The sequence below is a fragment of the Anser cygnoides genome, chromosome 26 (assembly GCF_040182565.1).
Source record: "Anser cygnoides isolate HZ-2024a breed goose chromosome 26, Taihu_goose_T2T_genome, whole genome shotgun sequence".
Taxonomy (NCBI): domain Eukaryota; kingdom Metazoa; phylum Chordata; class Aves; order Anseriformes; family Anatidae; genus Anser; species Anser cygnoides.
This window is the reverse complement of record NC_089898.1, coordinates 3,216,886-3,240,282: the sequence shown is the minus strand read 5'-3', so window position 1 is coordinate 3,240,282 and position 23,397 is coordinate 3,216,886. Positions and strand designations below refer to the sequence as shown.

Genomic DNA, 23,397 nt, shown 5'->3' with positions numbered 1-23,397 from the left:
ACACATTAATCCAGAGGTCTGCTATCACTTCTGGCATAACAAAGAATGCAGAACGGACTTCTTCCCTCTCCTACATTAATTTGAGGGGTAAAAACAAGTCCAAGATGTGGAAATGGGAAACCCCAAAATATTCTTTCCAAAGATGACCAAATGGCTCACTGTTAACCGAAGTGCTACACCACGACCAGACTCCAGCATGCATTTTTCGCTTGCCTTCGTTTCTTTTCTGAAGGACTCCAGGCAAGCAAACTACATAACTCAGCACGGCGAAGGCAAGCACGGGCTCCCAGCTCCACGAGAGATGTCAGAAGGCTTTTCTGCGGATACCTTGGAAGGATCTGCTGCGCTCGCCTCTCCCATTCCCCCCAAACCCGCACAACCCATTTGCTTTCCTCTCGCCACCCTCTTCATTTGTCATTTAGCAGCTGGCACCATGGCAGCATTTAAAGGGGACAGTGTATAAGGCAAATCACCGCTCCTCCTGCATAATGCCAAAATTCTAGTTTTCATACAGTTCGCTTGAACCAAGTCGGCACTTTTTTTTTTTTTCCTTCTCCTGGCTAAAAGAGGAGGGTGGAGCATGGAGGGGGGGGAAGGCAAAGCACAAACCAAACGCTGCCTCCCTCGCCTGCTCCTCCGAAGGCAGAGCACCGAGAAGGCGATCCAATTTGCGGCGGGGGGGGGACGAATCGATGAAACCGCAGGGAGAAGTGCGGAGGAAGAGATACCTCCTGCACACACACACACCCCTCCAGCAGCACGAGCACCTCGGGATGCAAAATGGGGCTCAGGCAGAGGAAGGAAGGAGAAATAAAGCAGGGAAAGCCCCCCCCCCGTTATCCAACCGCATCCCGCACCCGCCCGGCTTTGCCCCTGGCACGGAGCACGCCTGCCCCCGAGCCCCCCGGGGGCCCGATCCTGTCCCCAAGCCCGGTCCCTGGCCCCAGGGGGACAACCGTGCAGCCTCGCCCCCCGAAGCTCCCCCTCGTTCCCCTTCCATCGCGCTGCGGGGGCCGCGAGCCGCCCGCGGGCCGAGCAGGGGGGCGGCCGCCCCTTACCTGCCATGTTGGGGCGGCGAGGCGGGCGGGCCGGGCGCTTGGCGGCGGGGCGGCCGGGGCCGGGCCGGGGGAAGGATGGCGGCGGATGGCGGAGGGGCTGCGGCCGGCTCCGGTTCCTCCGGCTCCGGTTCGGCTCCCGTTCGGCTCCCGGGGCTGCCCCCGCTCCGCGCCTCGCTCCGGCCCCCCCCGCCGAGCGGCTCCACTTTCAAAATGGCGCCGGGCGAGCTCCGGGTGACGTCACCCGGAGGAGGGAAGGGGACGGGGGGGAAGGCGGAGCGGCCTCGCCGCCGGGCTGGGCCTCGCCGGGCCCTCAGAGGGCCTCCGCGCCCGGCCTCGGCTCCCTCACGGGGGGCTCAGAGCCGGGACCCTTCTGGGGACTCGTCCCCGGCGGGCTGGGGGCTCTCGTTTCACCTCAGGGCCCCAGCGCGGCCCCGCGGCCCTTATGGCTCTTCCCCGTGCACCCCCAGCTCGTTTCAGCCTCCACCAGCCTTCAGCCTCCCATCACCTTTTAGCTTCCCACCACCCTTCAGCCCCCCTCACCCCTTAAGGATTCTCTGCTCAGCCCTGCTGGTTCAGAAGCCTGCCCCTTCCATCCCCATTAAGGTCCCCACTGTAGTTACCTCACAGGACATAGTCAACACATTCACTACAATCCATTTTAAGATCTTGTCAAAGCCATCGGTTTCCCTTCGCAGGTGTTTGTGCAGGCTTTTTTTTTTTTTGGCCCTTTCTTAGGCAGGGTAGGGCTTGCTAATCCAGATTTCACTTTGAGATTCATGAGCTCATCCTGCACGCCCAGCACTGCCACAAGCACAGTGTGCCTTCAGACAAGTTTCCCAAGTCATCACGTACACTAATTTTGCATTTCCAGCTGAAAAAAACTAAGAAGCTGCTTTTCTTAAATGAAAGACCATTCAATTCCTAGTCAAGTACAGTGCAAAAGAGAACTGTGGGAACTGAACACGTCTAAACAAACACACCAACGCAGTTGGGCTCCCAGTGCTTGAGAGTAAATGCCACAAACCCAGAACTAGCTCACATTGTAGGCTACTTTGGACAAATACAGCTTTATCTCAATGTTCCTCAAAAACCACACATGCAAATAAAATAATTATTGTAAGCAATGATAAAGCAATATTTGAAAAATACTCAACACATACAGGGCATTCTGAAGAACTGCAACTCACCTAAGTTTGGGAGAATCTGGAACCATGTATTTTGCTTGGTCCAACATGACAGCCACCCAAAAATCTAAAGGCAAACACACCACAAGTTCAAAAGCATTCACAATCAAGACAGGCTTTTTTTTAGATTGCTACAGTGTTAAGGGCCTTCTCTTAACACCCAGGTCCACACTTCCCGGAGCTCAGGAACAAGTTGACTCAGTTCTACAAATTTGTGGCCATATTCAGTCAATTCCAGATCTGGAACAGAAGCTGATGTCCCTCTTGTTTTGGGATTCCTTAAAGCCATCTTTCTCAACCCTACACAGAAGTGTCCTGCATCCATTTAGCAGGAAAGCTTGCAAATAAAGTCCAATTTATCCATTGCTTTCTGTACTATTAATGCAGAATTTGGCCCTCACGGTAGCATAAGCATTGTTTCAAGAACTTATGCTGCTAAAAAAAAAAAAAAAAAGCAAAGACTTGCAATTAGCCCTGTAATATAAATTAATGAAGCTTTAGTACATACCTTATAATTAGAACAAAGTCCTTCTTAGAAAAGATTTAATATCATGGTGCCAGAATGAAAGATCATAATTCCAACATTTCAGGTTTTTGTTTTGAACTAACTGAGCTATAGAACATAATGAAGTATAATAAATAATTAACATTAAATCACAGCCATGGTAATTAGTAAGACAACTTGGGAATCACAGTCTTTGCTTGGGTGTTCACTTGCTAATTCAGACAACGCAAGTATTCATTCTAGTATTAATGGTTAGTGCAAATTAGCAAGAGTATTTTGCAGCTCTGACTGAAAGTTTGTAAGCATATGCTTATGACCCTTTGATTTCACTGGAGTTTAAGCGTTTGTTCAGGTGCTCTGGGGAAACAGTAACTGTAATATGTTAAATTTCTACACAACCACCAACAGTACAAAGCTTTGCTGAATGTTTATTCCAATTATGCTTTACTCGCTAGTTCTTGCTATGCAAACCAACCCCTTCAACTCAGACTAAAAGACCATCTCCAGGAAACGAAAATACTGTAGGGACAAAGACCCACAGAAAACTCTCTCTGGTTGTATTTGGTAAGGACAGTGAACTACATACAGAGTGGTCAGTTCACAGCAGCATAAATCATGAGCTGCAGAAGTTACAACTTAAAATCAAGACATGAAATCTGACTGATAACCAGTTTAAATAATAAATTAATGTCAAATCACTGATCAAACAACTAAGGCCAAAAGAATTATCACCAACTCATTTTGTATCTGCTTTAGTTTCCTAGTAATATGACCCATTAGACAAGACTATAATGAATTACAATAATTCAGTTTAGAAATAAAGGGAGTAATTATCACCAAAATTATCACTGGAGTTTAGTAATAGCTGAGCCATCCAAGGTCACACGACGGTTAACATCAGGGCAATTTAATTCCCTACAGCATACTCTTCTGCACTTCGTACTGTCTAGCTTGAAGTATCTCAGCAAAAGAGGTTTCCATTACTTTTCGGGAGAGCATTTCACAGCCTAACAGGCTTTACTCCTAGAAAATGTTTGCTAATATTCACCGTGTGTTTCCCCACTCTTAATTTCACATAATTGTCTCTGTGCATGTAGCCACTTAATTAACAACCATTATCGGAACAGTGCTATGCCTTAATACTGCCAGGTGGAAGTTCATGCTTAACAAAAGGTCAGGCAGACCCTGGTTTTGTAATGAGTTGCAGGCAGACTTGCAGGGCAAACTGCACTTGGTGCAAGTCCCAACCCATCTAACTTCTTTGAGGTTACATCAACACCAACCTCAAGCAGGCAGGCCCTTAGTGTTACTTGCGCTGTGCCAAGTGCCATGCCAGGAAGTCTTCTCTGGGCACGCATTTGCTTTTTTGACAGTCAAGCTTTACCTGACCTGAGTTTGCTTTCAGCAGGTCCCACTTGTAACGCCCTGAAAACCTCCATTGCCAGTGGCCAGAGATTTTCAACCATAACCAAGGTTTAAACAAAGGTTTAAGCATTTCCATTCCTAAACTTTCCTCACAGTTCTAAGCTTGAGCATGACAAAGGCATGTATCAGATTCTATTCTCTAGAACAGTTCCAGTGAAGTCACTGGTTTTTATTTTTGAAAAGGGAAAAATAAAGTTTCTAGCAGTTCTGAGCTTCTACACTGTGGAAAAAATATTCAAAAGGGGCATAAAACATTCTATCCTGAACACTCACTCGACAGTTTAGTTTAAGTATTAGCAAGGATTAAAAGCAGAAGAGGATGGTAGATTAGTGGCACTTGCAATTGGTCTGAAAGTTATTTTCTAGAGTGCCATCTCCCAAAGGAAACCATGCAACCATAATATCTAATGGTTCTGTAACTGAGCGCCCTAAACTATTCATCATTGAACAAACCTATGTAATGAGAGCTTCCTAACTTCAGTGAACAAGCAGCTTGTGTCATCTCAGAATTGTAAAATTCATTGGATTAAGCGCCGCTATTTCAAGGGGTAGCCTCAGCATTTTCTTTCCGAAATTACAAAGACTTTTTTCTTAACTTCAGCCTGGTGCAAGCAAACAGAAGAACTAATTAGGCTTGGAAATAGTTTTTTTGTATTCATTAAAGCAGGAGTTTGCAAAACTGGTTTAAAACCAGCTCTGAAGATGATCTGTTTAGAGCAGGTCTAAATTATAATGATTGAAACCACAATTTGCAAAATATTAGTTTAATGGATTATTTAAGCACAATTTGTACAGGTTTCATCCACCCGAGTTTTGGCAGGAGATTCATTTTAAAGTGAGTGCAAAATTACAGGCAAGAACACAGGGAAAACAAGGCTTCTGGTAAAGAAGAAAAAGGTCTTAGATGTAGACAGGAAGCACCTGTCTGGGGATAGGAAAACAAGTGTGTATATATATATATTTATAATTTATTTTTTTTTTTAACTAGGAGGGTTCGTTTGGGAGGGTAGCAGATATCCCACTATTTTACAATTAAAAAAAAAAAGGATAACTTGAGACACACACAAAAGTTACGTTATTACTGCCTTTAAGTGTCTCACTACATTTTGATGAGTTATAGTTAGCTCTAAGGGAGGATGAATCAAACCACAAAATAAGAGATCTGTCATAGCAAACTAACTTTATCCTATTGAAACTAAAACTGCAGCTACAGGACAAAATAGGAGATTCACAAGACCTAGGTTTATTCCTTCCCATAATCTACTAGCTGAGATTAAGAGAGCAGATAGTTCAGATAACCTGGTATCTCTTCGTATTTGAATCTTCCACCTCCGGATAAATTGGACATAACTCAGAGCTCTGAAACCTGTTGGCAGTAGAAAAACAAATAAACTAGAAAAAAATAAAACAACCAAAAAAAAAAAAAGAACAGGGATCCTAAACTAAGCCCCAGAAACACAAGGCAAGGTGCTCAGAAAGTGCTTTTATTCTAATAAGAGTGATTAAAGACTTGACCACATTGCCAACAAATCTGCAGCACATCCACTGCTAGGCACTTTTAAGAGCAGATTAGATAACCACCTACTGGGAATAGTCTAAGCAGAGCTGCTCCCTGCCTAAGGGCAGGAGATGCCTTAGCCCTTCCCAGTCCCAGTTTTCACTATTGATGCAGAGCATCCACATTCTTCATCTTGAAAATTTTCTTTGTACCAATTACAAAATCAAAATAATCCCAAACTGATAAATGCATTCACAAAGAATACTTTATAAAGTATTGTATCTCTTTGTGCTATTAGTCTCTAGGACAGGAATAATTAACATTCTTCAATCTCTTGGAATACACTGAGATTGATGGAATAAACACAACAGTAACATCAACAATTTTTACAAAAAGTTATCTTGGGAAAAAAAAAACAAAACACTTCATGCACAGACTTAACTGATAACATGCTGCATCTCTAAGAAGCACAGAGTAACTCACAGGTGAAAAGGGCCTTGCTCACCACCACCTTTATGAGGCACTTTGCAGGAAGGGGAGGAGCTAAGATAAAGAACTGCAAAGGGTCTTGAACAGTTCTATTTATTTAGTTGTTTGTTTTTAACTTCTAAACCTCGTGGCCTATACACTGAAATGTTTCTTTTTTGAGGAAGGGCTGCAGTGGTATTGAGGGAGCAGAATTGCTCGTTCCTTACTAATAAACCTAAATAGGTAAAAGAATGGCTTCAGCGACCTCTATGAAATGAGTTGGTTTAACAAAAGCAGGAAGCTGAAAGCAAGTGTGCTAAAAACATTGCTGTCTATAGGATTTCCCTGTTATTTTTAATAGTGGGGTTTAGTATCTTCTATTTTCGATTCTTACTAAAGCAATGTACTTTTATGCATTAATTAACAAGCTATTATCCTTCACCATGAGTTGGAAGAATTACGCCTGCACAGGTTTATTTCAAAAGGCATAAGTAAATATAAGCCTTAGCTCAAGTGCTATAGTTATCTTGTACGTATCACTGAAGCCATTGTTAATAAAACATATGTAAAAGCCAGCTGGTCTAAAAAGAGCTCAGTTGGCTCTTTGGAATCATGTTTTTGTGCTTTGAAGAAGCTTGTAACTTTAGTAGGATATTGCAGTAAGGAAGCTAATTGCTAGCTCTATGTGGTGCTAGCAGGGTGTACGAACTTCCCACATCAGTGATCTGACTTTGCCAGGAGAAATGTTCCTTAAAAAGCATGGATTATGGGAAGAGATGATTAAATGTATAATTTGGAATAAAATGCCCTTGCAGTCTTTGAAGTCAAGCATTCTTGCTCCTGATCCTAGCCTCTAGTCAAGTCTTGTACTTTCAATCAGCTTGATGTTGTTAACACTTCATGGTATTTAGGGGGTGTGAACAGACTGATGTCCTAAGCCCTGGTATCGTAGAAAGAAGAAGATTTTCACATAAGAAATTCAGCTGATATTTTGGTATCTTTCAAGGAGATTTTAGCTTCTGTGATTCTAGAGGGAAATGTGAAAATGTGACATAAAAAAAGAAAGGAGGGGTGGAACCAAATGCAAAGGGCCTCAATATATATATCCTTAAAACTCTCTTGATTCTTAAACCATACACTAACTATGACTCTGAGTAGTGACACTATTGCTTTAGTATTTATGGGTCGTGTACAAAAAATAATGTGTGCAGGTAACTAGCGTGATCGGTTTTAGTCATTCATTAACTTATCCCTTGATGTATGAGTTAATTTACCTCTTGGTTTTGTTTTCCTTTTTATTAATAACGGCACGATAGCACAATATTTCCAGGACGGTTTTTTAAGTTTTAAAATTTTCTTCAATTTAGCAAATATTATTTGAGCTGAAACTGTTCTGAAACATTCTCTGCTTGCTTCACTTTGTCCCACAGTTCTTCTGGTAACAGGTTTGTAAGAGTCTGAAGGTAATGCCAGGAATGAACTGAGAAGGGAAGGAAGGGAGGCCAGAATAGCAGACTGAATTGTTCCATTCACATGGCTTTTCTGCTAGGGAATAAGTTAACACTGTAAACAGGAGAGAGGTGTGGTTTGCAGATTGGACAGGAAATCCTTAGTTCTAATCCTTGCTGTGTTGTTGATTCCCTTGGAGACCTTGAGCAAATGCTTTCTGTTCCTATTTTTTCATTGGAAATGAACTAGGGATGATGGCACTTAACTCGCTCATAGGAGCAGTCTTTCAGTTAAAACATTTATAACATACTTTAAAAACAGCTTATGGTACGTGGGCTTGAAATCAACTTGGCTACTTGCTTGAGGTTATTTCCTTATATTGCTCTGAGGACCAGGGACCTTCGGGGGCCCAAGTCATCGTAGGCTTTGTTTTTCTCACTTGTAACAATGCAAAGCAGATGCTTTACCAGGGATATAAGAAAATGTAGCCCCACCAACAGCCCTTGTCTATTTATAACGTGCAGCCAGGCACTGCTCTGCCATCCTTAGTACCCACTGTGGCTACATTTGGCCCTGTTGTAAAAAGATTTCTTAACCTTTTGCCTTTGGGTTGTAGGGAGCACACCTGCGAGTGAAGATGTGTGAGAAGGAATGATGGCTGCGGAGAGTATATTTTTAGGAGGACTCTTCTGTGTCACGCCCTCATTAGAAGCCACACGCTCTGGTTGTTGAGCTGTGTGGCAGCCTCTTGTGCCCTGAGACCCCGTGTAGCAGATGCAGCTGTCTGGCAAGCTATCCAACTGTGTCTGACGTGAGTGGTCCAGGAGCGGGAGGTGGTGATGCTGGGCTGGGAATACTGAAGAAGCATAGAGACTGGAGGGGTGACAGCCCTGTGTGAAGGCAGAGTAATGGTTCTGATTTTTTATTCTTGTTTTTATTGACGTAAATGACTGTTTAAGTGATGGATCAGACTCACATCCTTATCAACCTAGTTTAATTGGGGAGAACCTGTGGTTACACAGCCTGTTAACGGGGGCATGGAAAGGCAAAAGCCCAGACTCCTAAAAAGTATGCCTTCATCTCAGGTTTCTTGGGTTTTCTGTAACTTGTGCTTACAGCTACAATTTCAGAGGTACCAAGCCCAGACGATTCATGCTAGTCCACAGAAAAATTTCTAGAACAGACAGACTATTTTCTTCTATCACATAATTAGAGAAGGAAAGCTCATTAAACAGTTGACTGTTACTTACAAAACTTCTTCAGCTTTTCACTTAGCTGCAAGCATTTTCAGTTGTCAAAACTGCTGAGAAACGCTGCTGAAATTTAGAGAAGAAATTTCTCAGCGTTCTTATTTGTAAATATTTTTTATTTAAAAAATAATTTAATTCTTGCTCTGAAAGCCTTTGTGAACTAGGCTTAGTTTGAAAGACATCTGATTTTGAGAATCTACAGTAACTGGGTCATGTTTTGCATAAAATTTGCCCCAAGCTTGATATGCTATCCTGAATTTAGCCATGAAGTTTTACACGTGTAGAACTCAATTCTCTTATAAGGCTTCATTGTAAGAATTCACCTGCCTGGTGGGAATCTCCCTCCTTGGTCCAGGACATCTTCCAGTGCTCACAGGGTCTGTTTTTTCCATGCTTCTCCATTCTATCTTCCCCCACATATTCCCCTACATTACTTCCTTCATCTCTCCCCTTGCCCTTCAAAATCTAACCCCCTTCTTTGATCCTCAGCGAAGCAAAAACAGATCGAAAGTTGCAGCAGGCCCAGTTGTTTTCTTTTCATTTTGTCACTGCTGTGCAAGTTACTATACGTGCATGTGCCAGGGCATGCAGATGGCCAAATAGCTTTTGTGGCTTTCAATATCAGGACTCAAATCACTAAATTACCGGCTCATGCTTTAGACATTTAGTCATTCACAGCTTGGCGATTGGGAAGGTGTTTACAAGATACCAGTGAAAGAGACAGAAATTTGAAATTAAGCCTGCCAATAAATCTCAGTTTCTGCCACAGGCAACTGCTGCCATCCAAAAGGAAAACGTATCTCTTTCTTCAAAGACCCCAGGGCTGCAATGCATTCAAGGTCTGCAGTAGAAGATACAGCCTGAAGTAGCTGTGTAGAGAGAACCCCTGAGATATAGGAAAACGGCACGTTGTTTAACAGTGATACTTAATTGGCCTACTCTAGAGACTATTTAAAAATCCTAGACAACAGTAAGCCCTGAATTTATCTGCTTATTGACCTTCCTCCCTTTCCCTTTCAGTGCCTTTATCTTCTTTGCACCTCTCTCAGTATCTGGAATTGAAGAATTTTTCCTTTGAAGTTCCTTGTATGTGGTTTTTAACATGAACCTGTTTCTTGCTTTCTCTGCCTGTAAACAGAGAGATTTCTGTATTTATATCCCAGAAGAAAATGTATATATATTTATTTGTTTTCAACCAGAATTTACTTCGTAAAAGACTGCATGAGGGATGAAGGAGAAGAAAAGTAAACAACTCCTTTACTGATACTTGAGTATCAATTAATTTAAACTACATGAATCTTGGTTTGGACAAACACAAGTATGCAGAAGAATATTAAAATATCCTGCTTCCGAGTCATCAGATTAAATTATCAATTTTTATTTTTTGAAATCCTATTTCTACTCTCTGTTTTACAATGCAGAAATGCTGCACTGTAGCTTCGGCTGATAGCCAGCCCTTCCAAAAAAACACATTAGTTCTCCATTCTAACTCTTGGGTTTAGACTTAAAGCTGATCTCTCCTGCTGTGCAAGCAAATCAAACAGTAAGCAGGAGAAAAAAAAAAAAAGCGGAAATGTGGATTTTTTTTTGCCATAAGACACTGATATTTTCTCTAGCTCCACCAAAATCTCTTCATTTACGTTTCACTACGCCCTGTTTAGCTGTTGGTTACCCCAGCTGCACAAATACAGCTGGTATGTGCTGCATTCTTCCTGCCAGTCAAGTTGCAGAGATTGAACATGCACAACCCCAGGAACTTTTGGCATGGGGGGCACCTCAGCCATTTATGAGCTACAATTAGACTCCTACCTTCTCATCATTCTATCATCCAAAGCTGATTTCACAGTCCTTGGAGGGGGGAGAGATGGTGCCTGCCCTGACACAAAGACCAGGTGCAGACCTGAACTCATGAACCTGAAAGAGAAATTTGGTTGATAAGATCATTGCTGCAGCGCTCACTTAAATGTTAATGTGCAATAAGTTAATTCTGTGGCTTGAGTTGTTATCACTAAAGTAGCACAAAAAATAGTAATGATTTGTGAGTATATTATGCCTTTTGCCCCCTCTCTCCAAAGTCACTATAGACAGATCTATAGTTTCAGTGGCTTTTAGGTCAGGCTTTAGGTACAGAACCTGCTGACAACTTTAAAATCAGACGCTGACAGGTGAGCCAGATGTTTTGCTGAAGTACAAAGAGGGAAATCTCGGCCACGACTCATATATATACATATAGCATTCTATGATTCTGTGATATTTATATATCTCCATTTGCCTTCAGATAAGAACTATAGAGGTTGTAATACTTGTGTGGTTTATCTATAAAAGGGTGAGGAGAACAGTGAATAGGCACAGATAGATCCAGAAGGCATCCAGATATCTTTGAAAAGAGCCATCTGCATAAACTGTGTGGAATTTAGAGGATGCTCACGTGAGGAGACAAGATCCAGATGATATATCTAACCAGGCACTGCACAGAGATGCAATAATTAGTCATGTAACATTTCCTTAGCGTGTTGCATGCAAAGTGAGTTCATCTGAACCACTACTGAAAGGTTTAATTATTAAAAGTGGTTCAAGTTAATCCCTTTTACTTTGCCTAACAATAGGCTGAGGGCTTGTGTATTACTGCTAGCATTATGCCAGACCACTGGGTGAAGCTGTGTTTCTGCAGTTTTATTTCCTTTATCTTTACTGAAGTAAAAATAGTCTTCTCCTAGCTCCATTGCTTAAACCAAAATGAGGCTAGCATATTCGTGCTTGATGTCTGTCCACTTCCCTGCAGTAGCTGTTGACTCAATTACCTATTCCAATTAGGTTTCATACGAATGGATGCTTCAAGGATATTCAGTTGCTTACCGATTCCAAGAAAATGTGATAGTGAGACAGCCTGAATTTTTGCCTCCACTGACAGCAGCTGCACCATAAGTTTGGACCTTATTAGACTCCAGAGAATTCATCCAGGCAAAAATCAAAGTTTGCATCCTACCAGATACCAGAGAATTCAGCTATAAGGCTCAGGGACCAGACTTTCCAAGTTCCCCTCTTACAAAGCTGCTTGTTTCAGCCTTTCCTGGGTGCAGAGCCAGCCTACTTGCCTCCTGTTGGTGACATTGAATCCAAGGCTGAAAAGCTCTGAGGCAGAGAACCACAAGGTTAGAACATGTCTGTTTATCATTCTATGTTTTCTTTATCATAATTGTAGAAAGTTAGAAGAAACTGAGAGTAAAGCAAACCTCTACACCCCTGTCCCCCCAATAAAAATAAAAATCAGGGTCTTCTGGTTTAAGAGAAATTTCATCTCTCCAAAACTTGGTTACAGTCCAAATTGGACAGTCACTAGAAATATTTTCAAATTCCCACAAACTGGAAGTTCTCTGGACTCCGCAGGGGCTCTGAGAAATCAACAACCTTATCAGTTTTGTTTCCAATAGCAGGCAGGAAATTACCAAGAACATCAATTCATTGAGCAACTCCAGGGGTTCCCATGCTATCTGACTTCCCGCAAAACTGCCAGGAGGACTGTCTTGCTGTTAAATACATTAACCTTCATGATCCATGTCTCCAAACGATACTAAACAAGGTACTGGCTCTGTGCCAAAGGACACGGACACATTTTTTTCCTCCATGGACCCTGCAGAAACCAAACTCTGGTTCTTCTGATCAGTCCAAGGCAGCCCAAGATCTTCTGTCCAAGATCCTGAACTTGGTCTGTTGCATTAGAAACCAGTGCCCTCATTAAATTTGTTGCTGGCCATCCTCAGCAAAGGGTAGGTCTTTTCTGAGAGGTGTTTTCTGCAGCAGCTTGAAACAGATTCTCTTTCTGCTTACTGTTTCTTCAACTTTTCTTCTCTGTGTGCCACCAGCATCAGGATAAATTGCAGCAGCCAGTGTGTAGTACCAGCTTCATCCTATCTTGCCAAATTTGCAGTTCCACAGAGCATGGCCCCTCTTTCCCTCCCAACTTGCAGAAAGCCACTGATTTCGGTGTCATGTTTGCCACTTACACAGCATGGATTATGTGATCCAGAGTGGTCTAAATAAAATGTGACCCTTGTAGGCTAAGTACCTTGCTTTCACTGTGACTGTGATGGGCGTGTGTGTACTTACCAGGAAAACATACTAGTTCTAGATGCAACACTGAATTCTTCTGCAACCAGTGAGACATTGGTCTTGAGGGGGAGGCTGAGGAAAGAATACAGAATGGATTGGAAAATACCATACACGGGGCCCAGTCTGACAGCCATAAATTTGTACAAATCAGAATGATGTTTATCCAGGGCTACTCCCTACACTTAGATACGTGGCTTTGGCCATGAGACAGCTCAAATCAAGATCTCCATGAGGAGCATTCCAACCCAGCTAGGGCTTCTGTTGACAGCAGGAATAAACCATCAGACCTTTGCTTTCCAAGCGTCCGATGTTTACAGGACTCCTAAAGAGGGCACAGCTACGCACACTGTTAAATATTATTGCTTCTCATTTTGTTCTGATAGACATCAACAAAACAAAGTAATCTGGGCTCATGTTTCCACTTGCATCTTGTCAGAAATCCTTCCACTTGAATGGGAAGGTAGGAAAGTTAACTGATCTTGGAAACAGGCTTTACTCCCTAGCAATCTGCACTCCCAGGGATTATATAATGCTTTATAAACTGGAGCTGCCTTCATTTGATTTACAAGTTGTATCAATGGAGGATCTGCTTTGCTTAGTACTGACCTGCAGCCATTTCTGGGGTAGGTTTTGAAATCGGTTAAGTAGTAAATAAGATGACAGCACAGATCAAAAAGGGACTGATACTAGAGTTTTTCTTTATAAAATCAAGAGTTCATAATTAGAAGGCTGACAAGGAATTTACAGAATCTGAGTTTTGTTCTCTGTTGTTTCACATTCACATCATGAGCAAGACAAATCATTTAATTTCTTACTTCCTGTTTTCTACAAGCAGGAGCAATAATGGTGTCTTTAGCTAGGTTTTGTGTGTTTGGGTTCTCTTACTGCACCGAACGTTAAGGACTCTGACTTCTTTTTGCACCTCTTGATGCTACGTGAATGATACTGGGATTGTTATTTAATATGTGAGAGCTGAAGTTTCTTTGGGTTTAGGTGTAAAATGTGTCCTGGGCATACAAGATGTAATGTGATGTCAGAAAAATTGCAAGACAAAAAAATGAAAACATCAGATAAAACTGCTTGGGAAATTCAAGGTAGGAAGTAAATACCCATGGTGGAATTTAGCCAAGAACACAGAAAATAACCGTGTGAACAACTGGTGCTAAGATATGCAGGTATCGTAAATGCTTAAGAAATAACTTAACACGTGGCGGAAAATAAAGTCATTGCCCCTTTAAACGTATACAAGTAGTTAGGATCTTGTTTTTTTTAATCTCCATCAGAGAAGGTGTAGGATTTCATGGGATGTGCCAAGCATGAGGACATGATGCTAGATGGCTCCAAGCAGAATGGACACTTGCTTGGTTATTTTTGGACACATGAGTACTCCCGTCAATGCCGCCAGTGTTGCAGCTGTAACAAAGACAGGCTTCTGTTTTGTTGTGGAGATAAAACTTGAGTGGATGCCTGGAGGAGGGGCAGAAAAGAGGAGGAAGAGTGGTTGGCATGACCCATATCACGTTTTGCTAACAATAGCGTTAACTCATTGCTTAATTAAATAGTTAATTAAGTTCAGTGTGTGGGCTAGATAGAGCAACTAATTGTGGGCTCGTTGCATTTTTCAATTTGTTGTAAGAAAACAAAAATCAATTCATCATCATTCCCTGAATTTTGCCTACCTCACAGAGCACTGACCTAATCGATGTGACACACACTAGCTGCTCTTTATGGTATTAATGGGTCATGCTGCAAGAGAGTCCTGTGCTCTAGGGAGAATATTTAGCTCAAGGGGAAAATTCAGAATATTTAGGGAAAATGTTTGAAAACAGGAATGGAAATTTGCTGGTCAGTTTTAAAGAGCGAATCTTGGTATAATGGTTGAAGTAGGGATAAGACTAGGGGGAAGAGCTTGAGTGGACGGAAGACGCTGGAAAATCACAAAAACTAAAAAATAATAAAAAAAACAGATACTTCTAAGTATTTAGAAATATCTAAAAGGAATTTAGAATTTATCTAAAAGGAATTTAGGAATTTATCTAAAAGGAATGTTCCTTTATTTTTAGTGGGAACGAAGACCGTTGGTTCAAGTGCTGTGAAACAGCAGGGAAGCCTGGAGAAGTTACAATTAACTTTCAGATCTGTGTGACAAGAATATAAAAGTCACCATCAAAATGTAAAAATTTTATGTGAGGCTTCCAGTTTATGTTACAGTTATCTATGAAATGTTATGATTTTTGGTGGGGACTTGACAAAGTTCTCAAAATGCTTCAAGTGGAAACCTCAGTGGAAATCCCTCCACTCTTTCTTCTTTGTTGAGATTTATTTTGGGTCCCCACAAAAATAAATCCTAGACGGGCTTGGTCAGTCTCTCCCGTTTATGTTTACAAAGGTATGTGGCATTTCAGTTAATACTTAGGTCCAGGAATACTTCCAAGTTCTTCAGGGCAACTCTGGGTATTTGTCCTTGATGTACCTAAGGTTGACATTTGATGTGCGGACAGGGTGTTAGCTGTACCAGGATGGCAAGGAAGTTTGATATGGGAGTTCAGAAATGCTAGATAATTTCTATTCTACATTGCAGTTGTTAAATGAGCCAGCATAACTCATAGAACACGGAATGTCTTCTCTTCAGCCTTCTCTAAAGGCTTTGGTTTATACGTCTGCAATTTTCTTTGTATTTTTTAGGATGAAAACAGCCAGGAGAGGGAAGCAAAAGCATAACCAGATGAGACAGATGTGAAACAGCAGCAGTGAGAAAATAGGCAGCTTCCTTTGGGATATTTCTTTACCAGCACCCTAAATACTGAATGTAAATGGGTAAGCAGGAATTCTGAATCACATGAACATATGAAGCTGATTAAGCAGAGACCCAGCTAGCTGAGGGAAGTCAGTTGTAGAGTCTTCTGCTACTACTGTGTGTATGACAGTGTGACGCTGGCTTTGTCTACAGTTAAAAGTTGTGCTCTAAATGTGCTATGTTAGGGAGTAACCCCCCAGATTTTCTTCATTTATCTCCACGTGTAGTCAGCCATAACACAGATGTATGCATTGCCAGTACAGCCAATTCAAGACTCACAATGAAAACTAAATTATACCAGCTGCATAGAGCTGGTCACAATAAGTGTGTTTTATGATACTATAATTGTATTTAGTCACCTAATTAGTGGTGAAAGAAAAAAATACCCTACCAAAAAGCAGAAAAGTTTGATTAAGGGTGCCTGGTGAGGGCAGCCATAAAGGTAACAATAAAAAACAGCCCTAGCCTTGGAGAGGTCAGAGTCTGTTACTGGTGGGACATTTTCTGAGCAGGCTCACCCTGAATCTCTAATTTACTCACTAATCTGAAGAAGACATATGTTTGCACAAATTTTAAGGAAGACAGTATGCTTTTCCAAAGTCACAAATCAGTTTTTAAAACATAGGTAACGCCTGTTTAATGTTCACCAGTGCAACTGTACATTGACTCTAAAATTCAGAGCAATATAATGCCTACTAGAGGGACCGACCCTAAGGACATGTGACAGCTGCTTGCAATGCTGAAACTCCAAATGAGTGCTTACCTAGATTAAAGTACTCTGAATGCTGCTCTTGATTCCCATGATGTTTGCACCTTTCAGGACTCTTCTCCAATGCTGTGAAAAGACTGATTTAGGAAATTCTGTGAAGATTTCTGTGTTAACCTATACTATGGGAAATGAAATGGCTGGAAAAGGTGAGCTGAAGAGTAGAAAAAGCACTTAATATTTTTTTCCTTTTATTTATAGACATATTCAATAAAATTGCTGGTTTAGCTCCTAAATCAGAGCTAGATTCATGAGTCAGCTGCTATTTTATTGCTACCCCTTCAATTTTGGGTGGGAAATGTTTTATATAACTGCACTGTGTCACATTTTCAGCTGAGAAAAGACATATATTACTCTGCTCCCCCATGTCCCGAGAGGCCTTCTAACCCATAAAAATGATAACGTTACATTATACTCTCCTATTAGGCACACAGTGAAATATATCCACTGATTGTTTATCTTCCAAACAGATGAAAGATGATGATTGAGATGATATACTCCTTCCCTTCCTCCCCACCTCTATCTGCCCCATATCTATCAGGGACAACAAGGAATGCTCAGGAGTTTAGTAATGGAATTCAATCTTTCCCTTCCAGGTCAGCAGTTCAAATCTAACCCAAACTGGAGACAAGAGTGGATACCATTTACTCTTTATCGGCCTGCAACATGATGACTTTTTTCTGGGTTTCAGTCTAATTCCTGCAGTATGGGAGTCCATGAAAGTAAAAGCCATCATCCTGGCTGACACACTTTATTCACTGAGACATCAGAAAAGTTAAAGTCATGGAAGTCCTTTCTGGGTGATAACCCCCAAGAGGGGCAGCTCTCATATCAAATCCAACTGACTATATATTACTATTTGGCTCTACAGATACTTACTGGTGGTTGGACTGATGTTTTTGAAAGCATTGGTGTACTGTTGCAGAGTGTCGAGATCTTTTTGGTTCAGGCAAGGCTCATTTATGTGTGAAACAACTCTTTACGCACATGGAAATGTTGATCTCTCCATTTCCCCCAACATCTGAAAATAAAAGTGATCCTCAAGCACATGGAAGATACTATCTTTTTGTTCCAGCATCATGGTGGATGTGCCAGCAATCTGAAGAAGCTAGCTATGTTGTTACGTGCACCATGGATATAAGCAGAGAGCTTCAGGCTGCGATTAAGCCAATGCTTTGCACAAACCCTAATTTGTTGGTAGTTGCTAATAGCTTCTCAGAGGGATTACATCAATCATTTTAAAACAGCTCATAGAATACAATACAAACATATAGGAATGTGAGAATTACCAAATTCCTTCCTACCCGTGAGCCATTTCAAACAGTATATTTCACATAGTATATAATTATTAGAACAAATTGAATTTTTCCAAAGGCAAAGAAACCCCAAAGAAGACACTTAGGGTAAAAATATGCCCTTTCACAGGAGCCTCATAATAACTCCTAACAGAATTTTAATAAAGCTCTGAAAGTAAAGCTTTTCATTAGTAGTAAGAGGCCTATTAAAAACTATAAATTAACAGTACCAATACCAAGTTCATTATTAAGCCTTATTCAGACACAACCCTTCTGTTGGATGCTTTTTTTTTTTTTCATTCATCCCCCAGGTTTGCACGGCTGCCTGTGTTGGGTGACGGCACTATAGAAAAGTAATTAATTCCTAGAAGGTTTTTCCCATAAGGGAGTTTTCTATCAGTGCTGAAGCGACCATAATGCTCATCTCCATTTCCTACTGAAACACTGCAGTAATGCTGCCACCTATGGAAACTTTCTTAGACCCGACCTTTGCAATCTGCCTAATGCATTCGCAGCTGTGAAAACAGGCTTCGAACGTGCACAATTGATCTGCAGATAAAACTCCATATTTGTTACTGGATCTTTGTTAATCTAGACATGAGGCAGCTCAAATTCTCTTCCTTCCAAATAAATTAGTTTTGAAATTGAAATTGTTTCCGGAAATTGGTCCTTAAGACAATATTTTTGCTTGACAGTGGCACCTCCAGGCCCTGATGTGAAATACTGCTGCCCCATTATGCTAAGTGCTGTAAAAACATCAGAAAGAGTTGGGCAGCACTTCCAGCCCACTTCTTTTCTCACAGAAGTGAGGAAGATGTGAGGAAAAATTCCATGTTTCAAGTATATACCTGATTTACTGCATATATGTTTGTTTTGCATGTGCATGCTACGGCAGCACACAGGGCCCTGAGACTGCACCACGGCCTTGCCCCCTGACCCAGCGCCATTTTGTGTGCTGAAGGAGGCGCTTGGCAGGGATGCTGCTTATCAGGTACCTTGGTGGGATGAGGCCACATTTTAGGAATAAGGGTGATGTGCTAGGCTGTCACTAGAGGCTCTGCACCCAAAAGGCACTTTGGGGGCATTACTAGCCGTTTCCTGCCCTGAGCTGCCCCCAGCACACAAGAGGATATCTGAAAATGCACAGGGTATGTGCTGAGAAGGGGCCTTTCCCTGCTGAAAGATGTGGGAAGGAGATAATCCCAAATGCTTGAGATAGATCTACAGCTTTAATGTGTTTTTCCTCAGAGGAAAGCACAGCCTTAGCCTTCCCACTACCTACTGACCTTGCATATGGCCTTAGAACAGAGAATTTTGAGGAAGACACAAACAACACATTCATTTTACTCTATTTGCACCATGTAGCAGAATAGTGAGTAGATTTAAGGTGTGCGAGAAGAAGAAGGGACAAGTTACCTGAGGTACAAGTCACTACAGATGCCTTCACAGAACCGCTGAGGGGTTCCAGAACCTTCTAGAGCTGGGTAGAACCACCCCGGCCCCTGAGGTAAAACACCTTTGCTGAAGATATTCTCCTGGTAAGAGCTGATTTAATTCATTAATTCTTTCTTCCCTTGATTATGGCTGTTCATTACTGGGTTGTAATCCTGCCTAAATGGGGGTGTTTTCAGTGGGCAGTTTGGGGAAGGGGGGATGGTTGTTCTTGGACAGCCCCCCCCCTTTCTTTTTTTTTTCTTCCTTTTTTCTCTCTTTTTTTTTTTTTCAAAGTGGTGGTCCATTTGCCTTCTTTGTGGTCTTTTATGGAATGGGATTACCAGTTCAGTGGGATTTACTGTAATCAACATAATAGTTAAGTAGTCAGCAGAGAAAGCTGCTGTAGGCTGTTGGCACAGATATCTTGTGCAGGTCCAAGGCCTGCAGATAAATAGAGGAGTTGGCTTATAAATATTAATAAATGTTCTTATTTTCTATTTTAACTTCTTGTGTGTTGAAGAAAACAAATGTAAGGTGCTATTTTTACAGGAAAAAATGTGTAGGGTATATATAGCCACTGTGTTTTGTGTTCTTAGCTGTTTAAACTCAAGATAGTATTCTGTGCATAAGCCATCATTTCTACAAATTTTTGCCCTTTTTTTTTTTTCATTTCTAGCTAGTAGGATGAGGCTAGGAGAAGGGATGTAGTGCTAGAGTAGTTTTAAGAAAGGGTCGTGTCTCCTGCTATGTTTGTGTCAAACAGAAAGGGTGTTGTTACCTGCAGCATTACAATGTAATGGTAGGTAAGCTGTAATACGGCTTTCTCTGAGAGCGGGTACAGGAGGATTTCAGCTGCTCTGTGGAAACGAGGACTCCAGCTCCTTGTTTTGTTCAAACCTAGCTCTTGCTTTTGAAAAGGGAAATTGAGTCTACTTGAACGTATTCATGCACACAAAGGTCTGGAAACACCTCCTTGAACAACCTCAACGCTCCAATTTGTTTTCCCTTCTGAGCTTGTGTGAGGTGATGGTGAAAAGAAGAAAACAGGCATAAAATAATGACTGTGCATGTATACCGATATCTCTTTTGGAAACCTGGTTGGAGGATGAATACCTACTGTGGTCTTAACCTTGTTAGCTGTTTACTCACTTAGATATTCAGTGGCTTGTGATTTGGCAGCTGTCTTGCTTGTCCTGTGTAGGGCTGTCACCTTACGCAGAGGTGGCAATGTGAGGAGGAACACATGAAATCAATCCAGTGTTAATGACGGCATTGCTGTTGTACTGTCTAGCAGTAAGAATTGAGCAAGGAGCAAAGGCCCAGATGCTCAGGTGGTGCTCAAAAGACAGGGTTCAGCGATCACCAGTGTGCGTTGCCTTAAAATTAGCACTTAGTTACTGTGGGTAAGACTGGGTTTGAAACCCTTGGTTTATATTCTTGCTCTTTTTAGGTGACCTGCAGAAATACTTTTAAACTTCTTTTCTTTCCTACTGCCACTCCTTAAAAAATGCTCAATAGGATTTAGGTACTTCCAGTGCTTGTAGACCCTTAAAAATAAAAAATAATAAATAAATAATAATAATAAAAAATATAAAAACTATAGAGATGGAACTGTTCTTAATTCAATGTGCTGCAATATGGCTGTGACCTAATTATGTCTGACTCTTAACTGTATTTCAAAGAGGTTGGTTGTCCCATATGTTTCACTTTTGCACATTGAAATATTTTAGGAAACTTGTTTATTGAGATAAGTATCTGTAAATCTAATGTTATGTAGAAGCATTATGGTAATGAATGTCTCCCTCTTATAGTAAGGTATAACAATTTTGTTTGCTACTGACTATTATCTGTTCGAAAACATAGTGATCTAAGCTGCCCTATGCTATGCATCATCTAAGACTCAAAAAAGAACCAGGGCAATGATGAGCTGAGGGATATGGAGGTAAGTATCAATCTGAGTGCAAGAAATGTCCTAATGGAGTAATGAAGTGGTAGGAGTTGTTTGCTTGCTGGAAATGTTTCTCTGTGCTTGTACCAAGCACAAGAGAGTTCCGAGTCCTGGCACTGTAATGATTCTAGAATTGCAAAACTGAGAATGAGCTGTTACACTGATGTAATTTGGAGCTGCTATGATTTGTAGGCACTTTTCTTCTGCATCAAGCTTTTAATCTCTGGCTAGTATACTTGAAGATAAGCACAGGTACCAGTGCTTCTCTGGAGGGCGTTAGGACAGGTAGTCCCTTACGAGCAAGGATGCAATGAGCATAGGTGTCTTTGTACCTTGATGAGTCTTGGTCTGCTTTTTGAGGTTTTTTTTTTGACTTAATGCATCTTCTCTTGAGGTATTCCCTTTGAATTCTGGTGCAGGGACAGGTCTGGGGGGAGCAACTTATATGCCCCAGATCTTTAGGGTGCCTACGCTTCTTTTCCCCCAAGCAGCAATGTGGAAACCTCAGTGGGGTAGTTCTTTGACGCCATGATCGTCCTCGGGGTGACAAGTGACTTAACTGGGAATGAAGCCCGGCTTCGTGGGCTGTTACAACGTTAGATTGCACCAAGAATTATCTTCCAAAAAATGGTTTGACCCAACTCATGGATTATCATGCAGTGAGTCAAACAGTTCATGGATGTGAAGCCGTATGGTAACCAGTCACCGTCCTTTTAGCCCAAGGACTGTACGCTTCATTTAGCGGCAGTGTGGGGTGAGGTAGTAAAGCTGGAGTTTTCAGAGCCTCTCATTGGAATTCAGGCACTGTTTGCATTTAATGGGGTTTGAGGCTAATGCTTCTGTGCTCTTATTTTGTGTGTTGGACAGTTCTGGTGCATTCCAGCCTGTTAGGGCTTTGGGCTGCTTTATCTTTACTACCACCAAGTCCTCAAACACATAACACAAGGTGTGGTCTTTTGAGTATTTCAAATAGTTTTAACAAAAAAATATTTAATATGTAAGCATACAGTGAAATTTGGACTTACATGTGTTGTTACCTGTGTTGCATTTTATTAAAGCAATTCCCTTTAACTCCTAGTTCTGTCAGATACTTACTGTTTGCAAATGAAATGCAATCCCTACACGATAAGGCTATTTTTTTCCCCAATGAGTATTTATGCTAACTGCAGAAATACATATTGGTGATAAGGACCCTATTGTGTTAAGTGTGCTGTGAATGCTGTAAAGAGACCACAGTGTTTGTAATTTAGATTAAGAGATTAAAATGTAGTGCGTGAATGTTGCAAATACTAGTGGGCTTTTGGGAAAGGAATATGAGCTAACTTTCAAAGGAACTCGAGGGACTAGATGCTCAAATGCCTATGGAAATTGGACCTTGGAGCTTATCTGAGTGAGAAAAGTGACAGGAATGACTGCAGGACTGTTCATAGCCTCTTATTTCACTAGCAGATTTCTGAGGCTGCACTGCATGGGCCTGGAAGGCTGCAAGGTAGAAGGAAAGCAGCAAGAAGAGTAAAGGTAGTAGCCTTTGATATTTTTTGAACGAGTTTGTGATGCAAAGCTCTCTGAAGTCTCTGACGATTTGGCAAATGTAAGCTGAACTGCAAAATGAACTGGTAAAGCAAGTATCAAACCAGCAAGGTAGCATGTGTTGCATCAAAGAGCTGTAGTGCAAATGGAGGATATAATTCTGCCTCTGAGGAGGACGCTGCAGACTGTCAATGTCTGTTTTTTGGAAGGTGTTTTCTTGGCTCTGATGTGACCCTGAACCAGGTCTGTGTTGGTCACTGCATGAAAAATTCCTGTAAATGCTTATACGTGCTAGTATCCTGGAAAGCAGCCCAGCTTTACATCATACAGGATGTCTTGATTATATCAGTAGCAGATATCTGAAGTATTTTTATTTCTTCATGGCAGTTTTAGATAAGCTTTTTCTAGTTAGAATAGAACTGAATTTTGCAATAAATAGCCATTCTTTTCCACTGTGGCCAAACATGATAACTTTTATATTATCTGTTTTCTTTTGCTTGTCATCTGTGGATCTGCAGTCGTGCTGCAAAGGCATGATATGCTGATCTAACAGGTAGGGAAAGGAGGCGGACATGTTTCGGGCTGTGGAGTAACTTGTTAGCAGAGCCTGAGATTGCTGATCTTCCTTTTCCTGCTCAAACTTGTTACTGGTGTGGTCTATGTAGGCACCAAAAGTTGGT

At 41.5% G+C, this 23,397-nt stretch overlaps 2 protein-coding genes and 1 long non-coding RNA gene across 8 annotated transcripts in view; 2 read left to right on the top strand and 1 right to left on the bottom strand.

The window, feature by feature from the left end:
- PPP2R2A (protein phosphatase 2 regulatory subunit Balpha) overlaps positions 1-16,574 on the bottom strand; it is a 55,085-nt gene extending 38,511 nt beyond the window's left edge. Inside the window, exons 1-5 of one of the 5 annotated variants that reach the window (XM_048045722.2) lie at positions 16,508-16,574; positions 12,945-13,019; positions 10,647-10,751; positions 5,472-5,538; positions 2,246-2,309 (exon numbers count right to left, since the gene is read on the bottom strand). In XM_048045722.2, the coding sequence (XP_047901679.1) occupies positions 2,246-2,309; positions 5,472-5,538; positions 10,647-10,751; positions 12,945-12,955 (247 nt within the window). In that variant the 5' untranslated portion in view covers positions 12,956-13,019; positions 16,508-16,574. Of the gene's footprint in view, positions 1-1,058; positions 1,282-2,245; positions 2,310-5,471; positions 5,542-6,112; positions 6,144-10,646; positions 10,752-11,693; positions 11,810-12,944; positions 13,020-16,507 lie in introns of those variants that run through there. The other 4 variants (XM_013197162.2, XM_066983571.1, XM_013197166.3 and 1 more) reach the window with 4 other exon arrangements.
- On the top strand, positions 14,421-17,907 carry LOC125179730 (uncharacterized). Its single transcript, XR_007157450.2, has 3 exons — positions 14,421-15,764; positions 16,565-16,659; positions 17,107-17,907. It is a non-coding gene; the product is annotated as an uncharacterized lncRNA (long non-coding RNA).
- An 850-nt stretch (positions 17,908-18,757) lies between these two features.
- EBF2 (EBF transcription factor 2) overlaps positions 18,758-23,397 on the top strand; it is a 151,963-nt gene continuing 147,323 nt past the window's right edge. Inside the window, exons 1-2 of one of the 2 annotated variants that reach the window (XM_066983569.1) lie at positions 18,758-18,796; positions 19,171-19,343. The gene's annotated coding sequence lies outside the window, so the exon portion shown is untranslated. Of the gene's footprint in view, positions 19,344-23,397 lie in introns of both variants that reach the window. The other variant, XM_066983568.1, reaches the window with a different exon arrangement.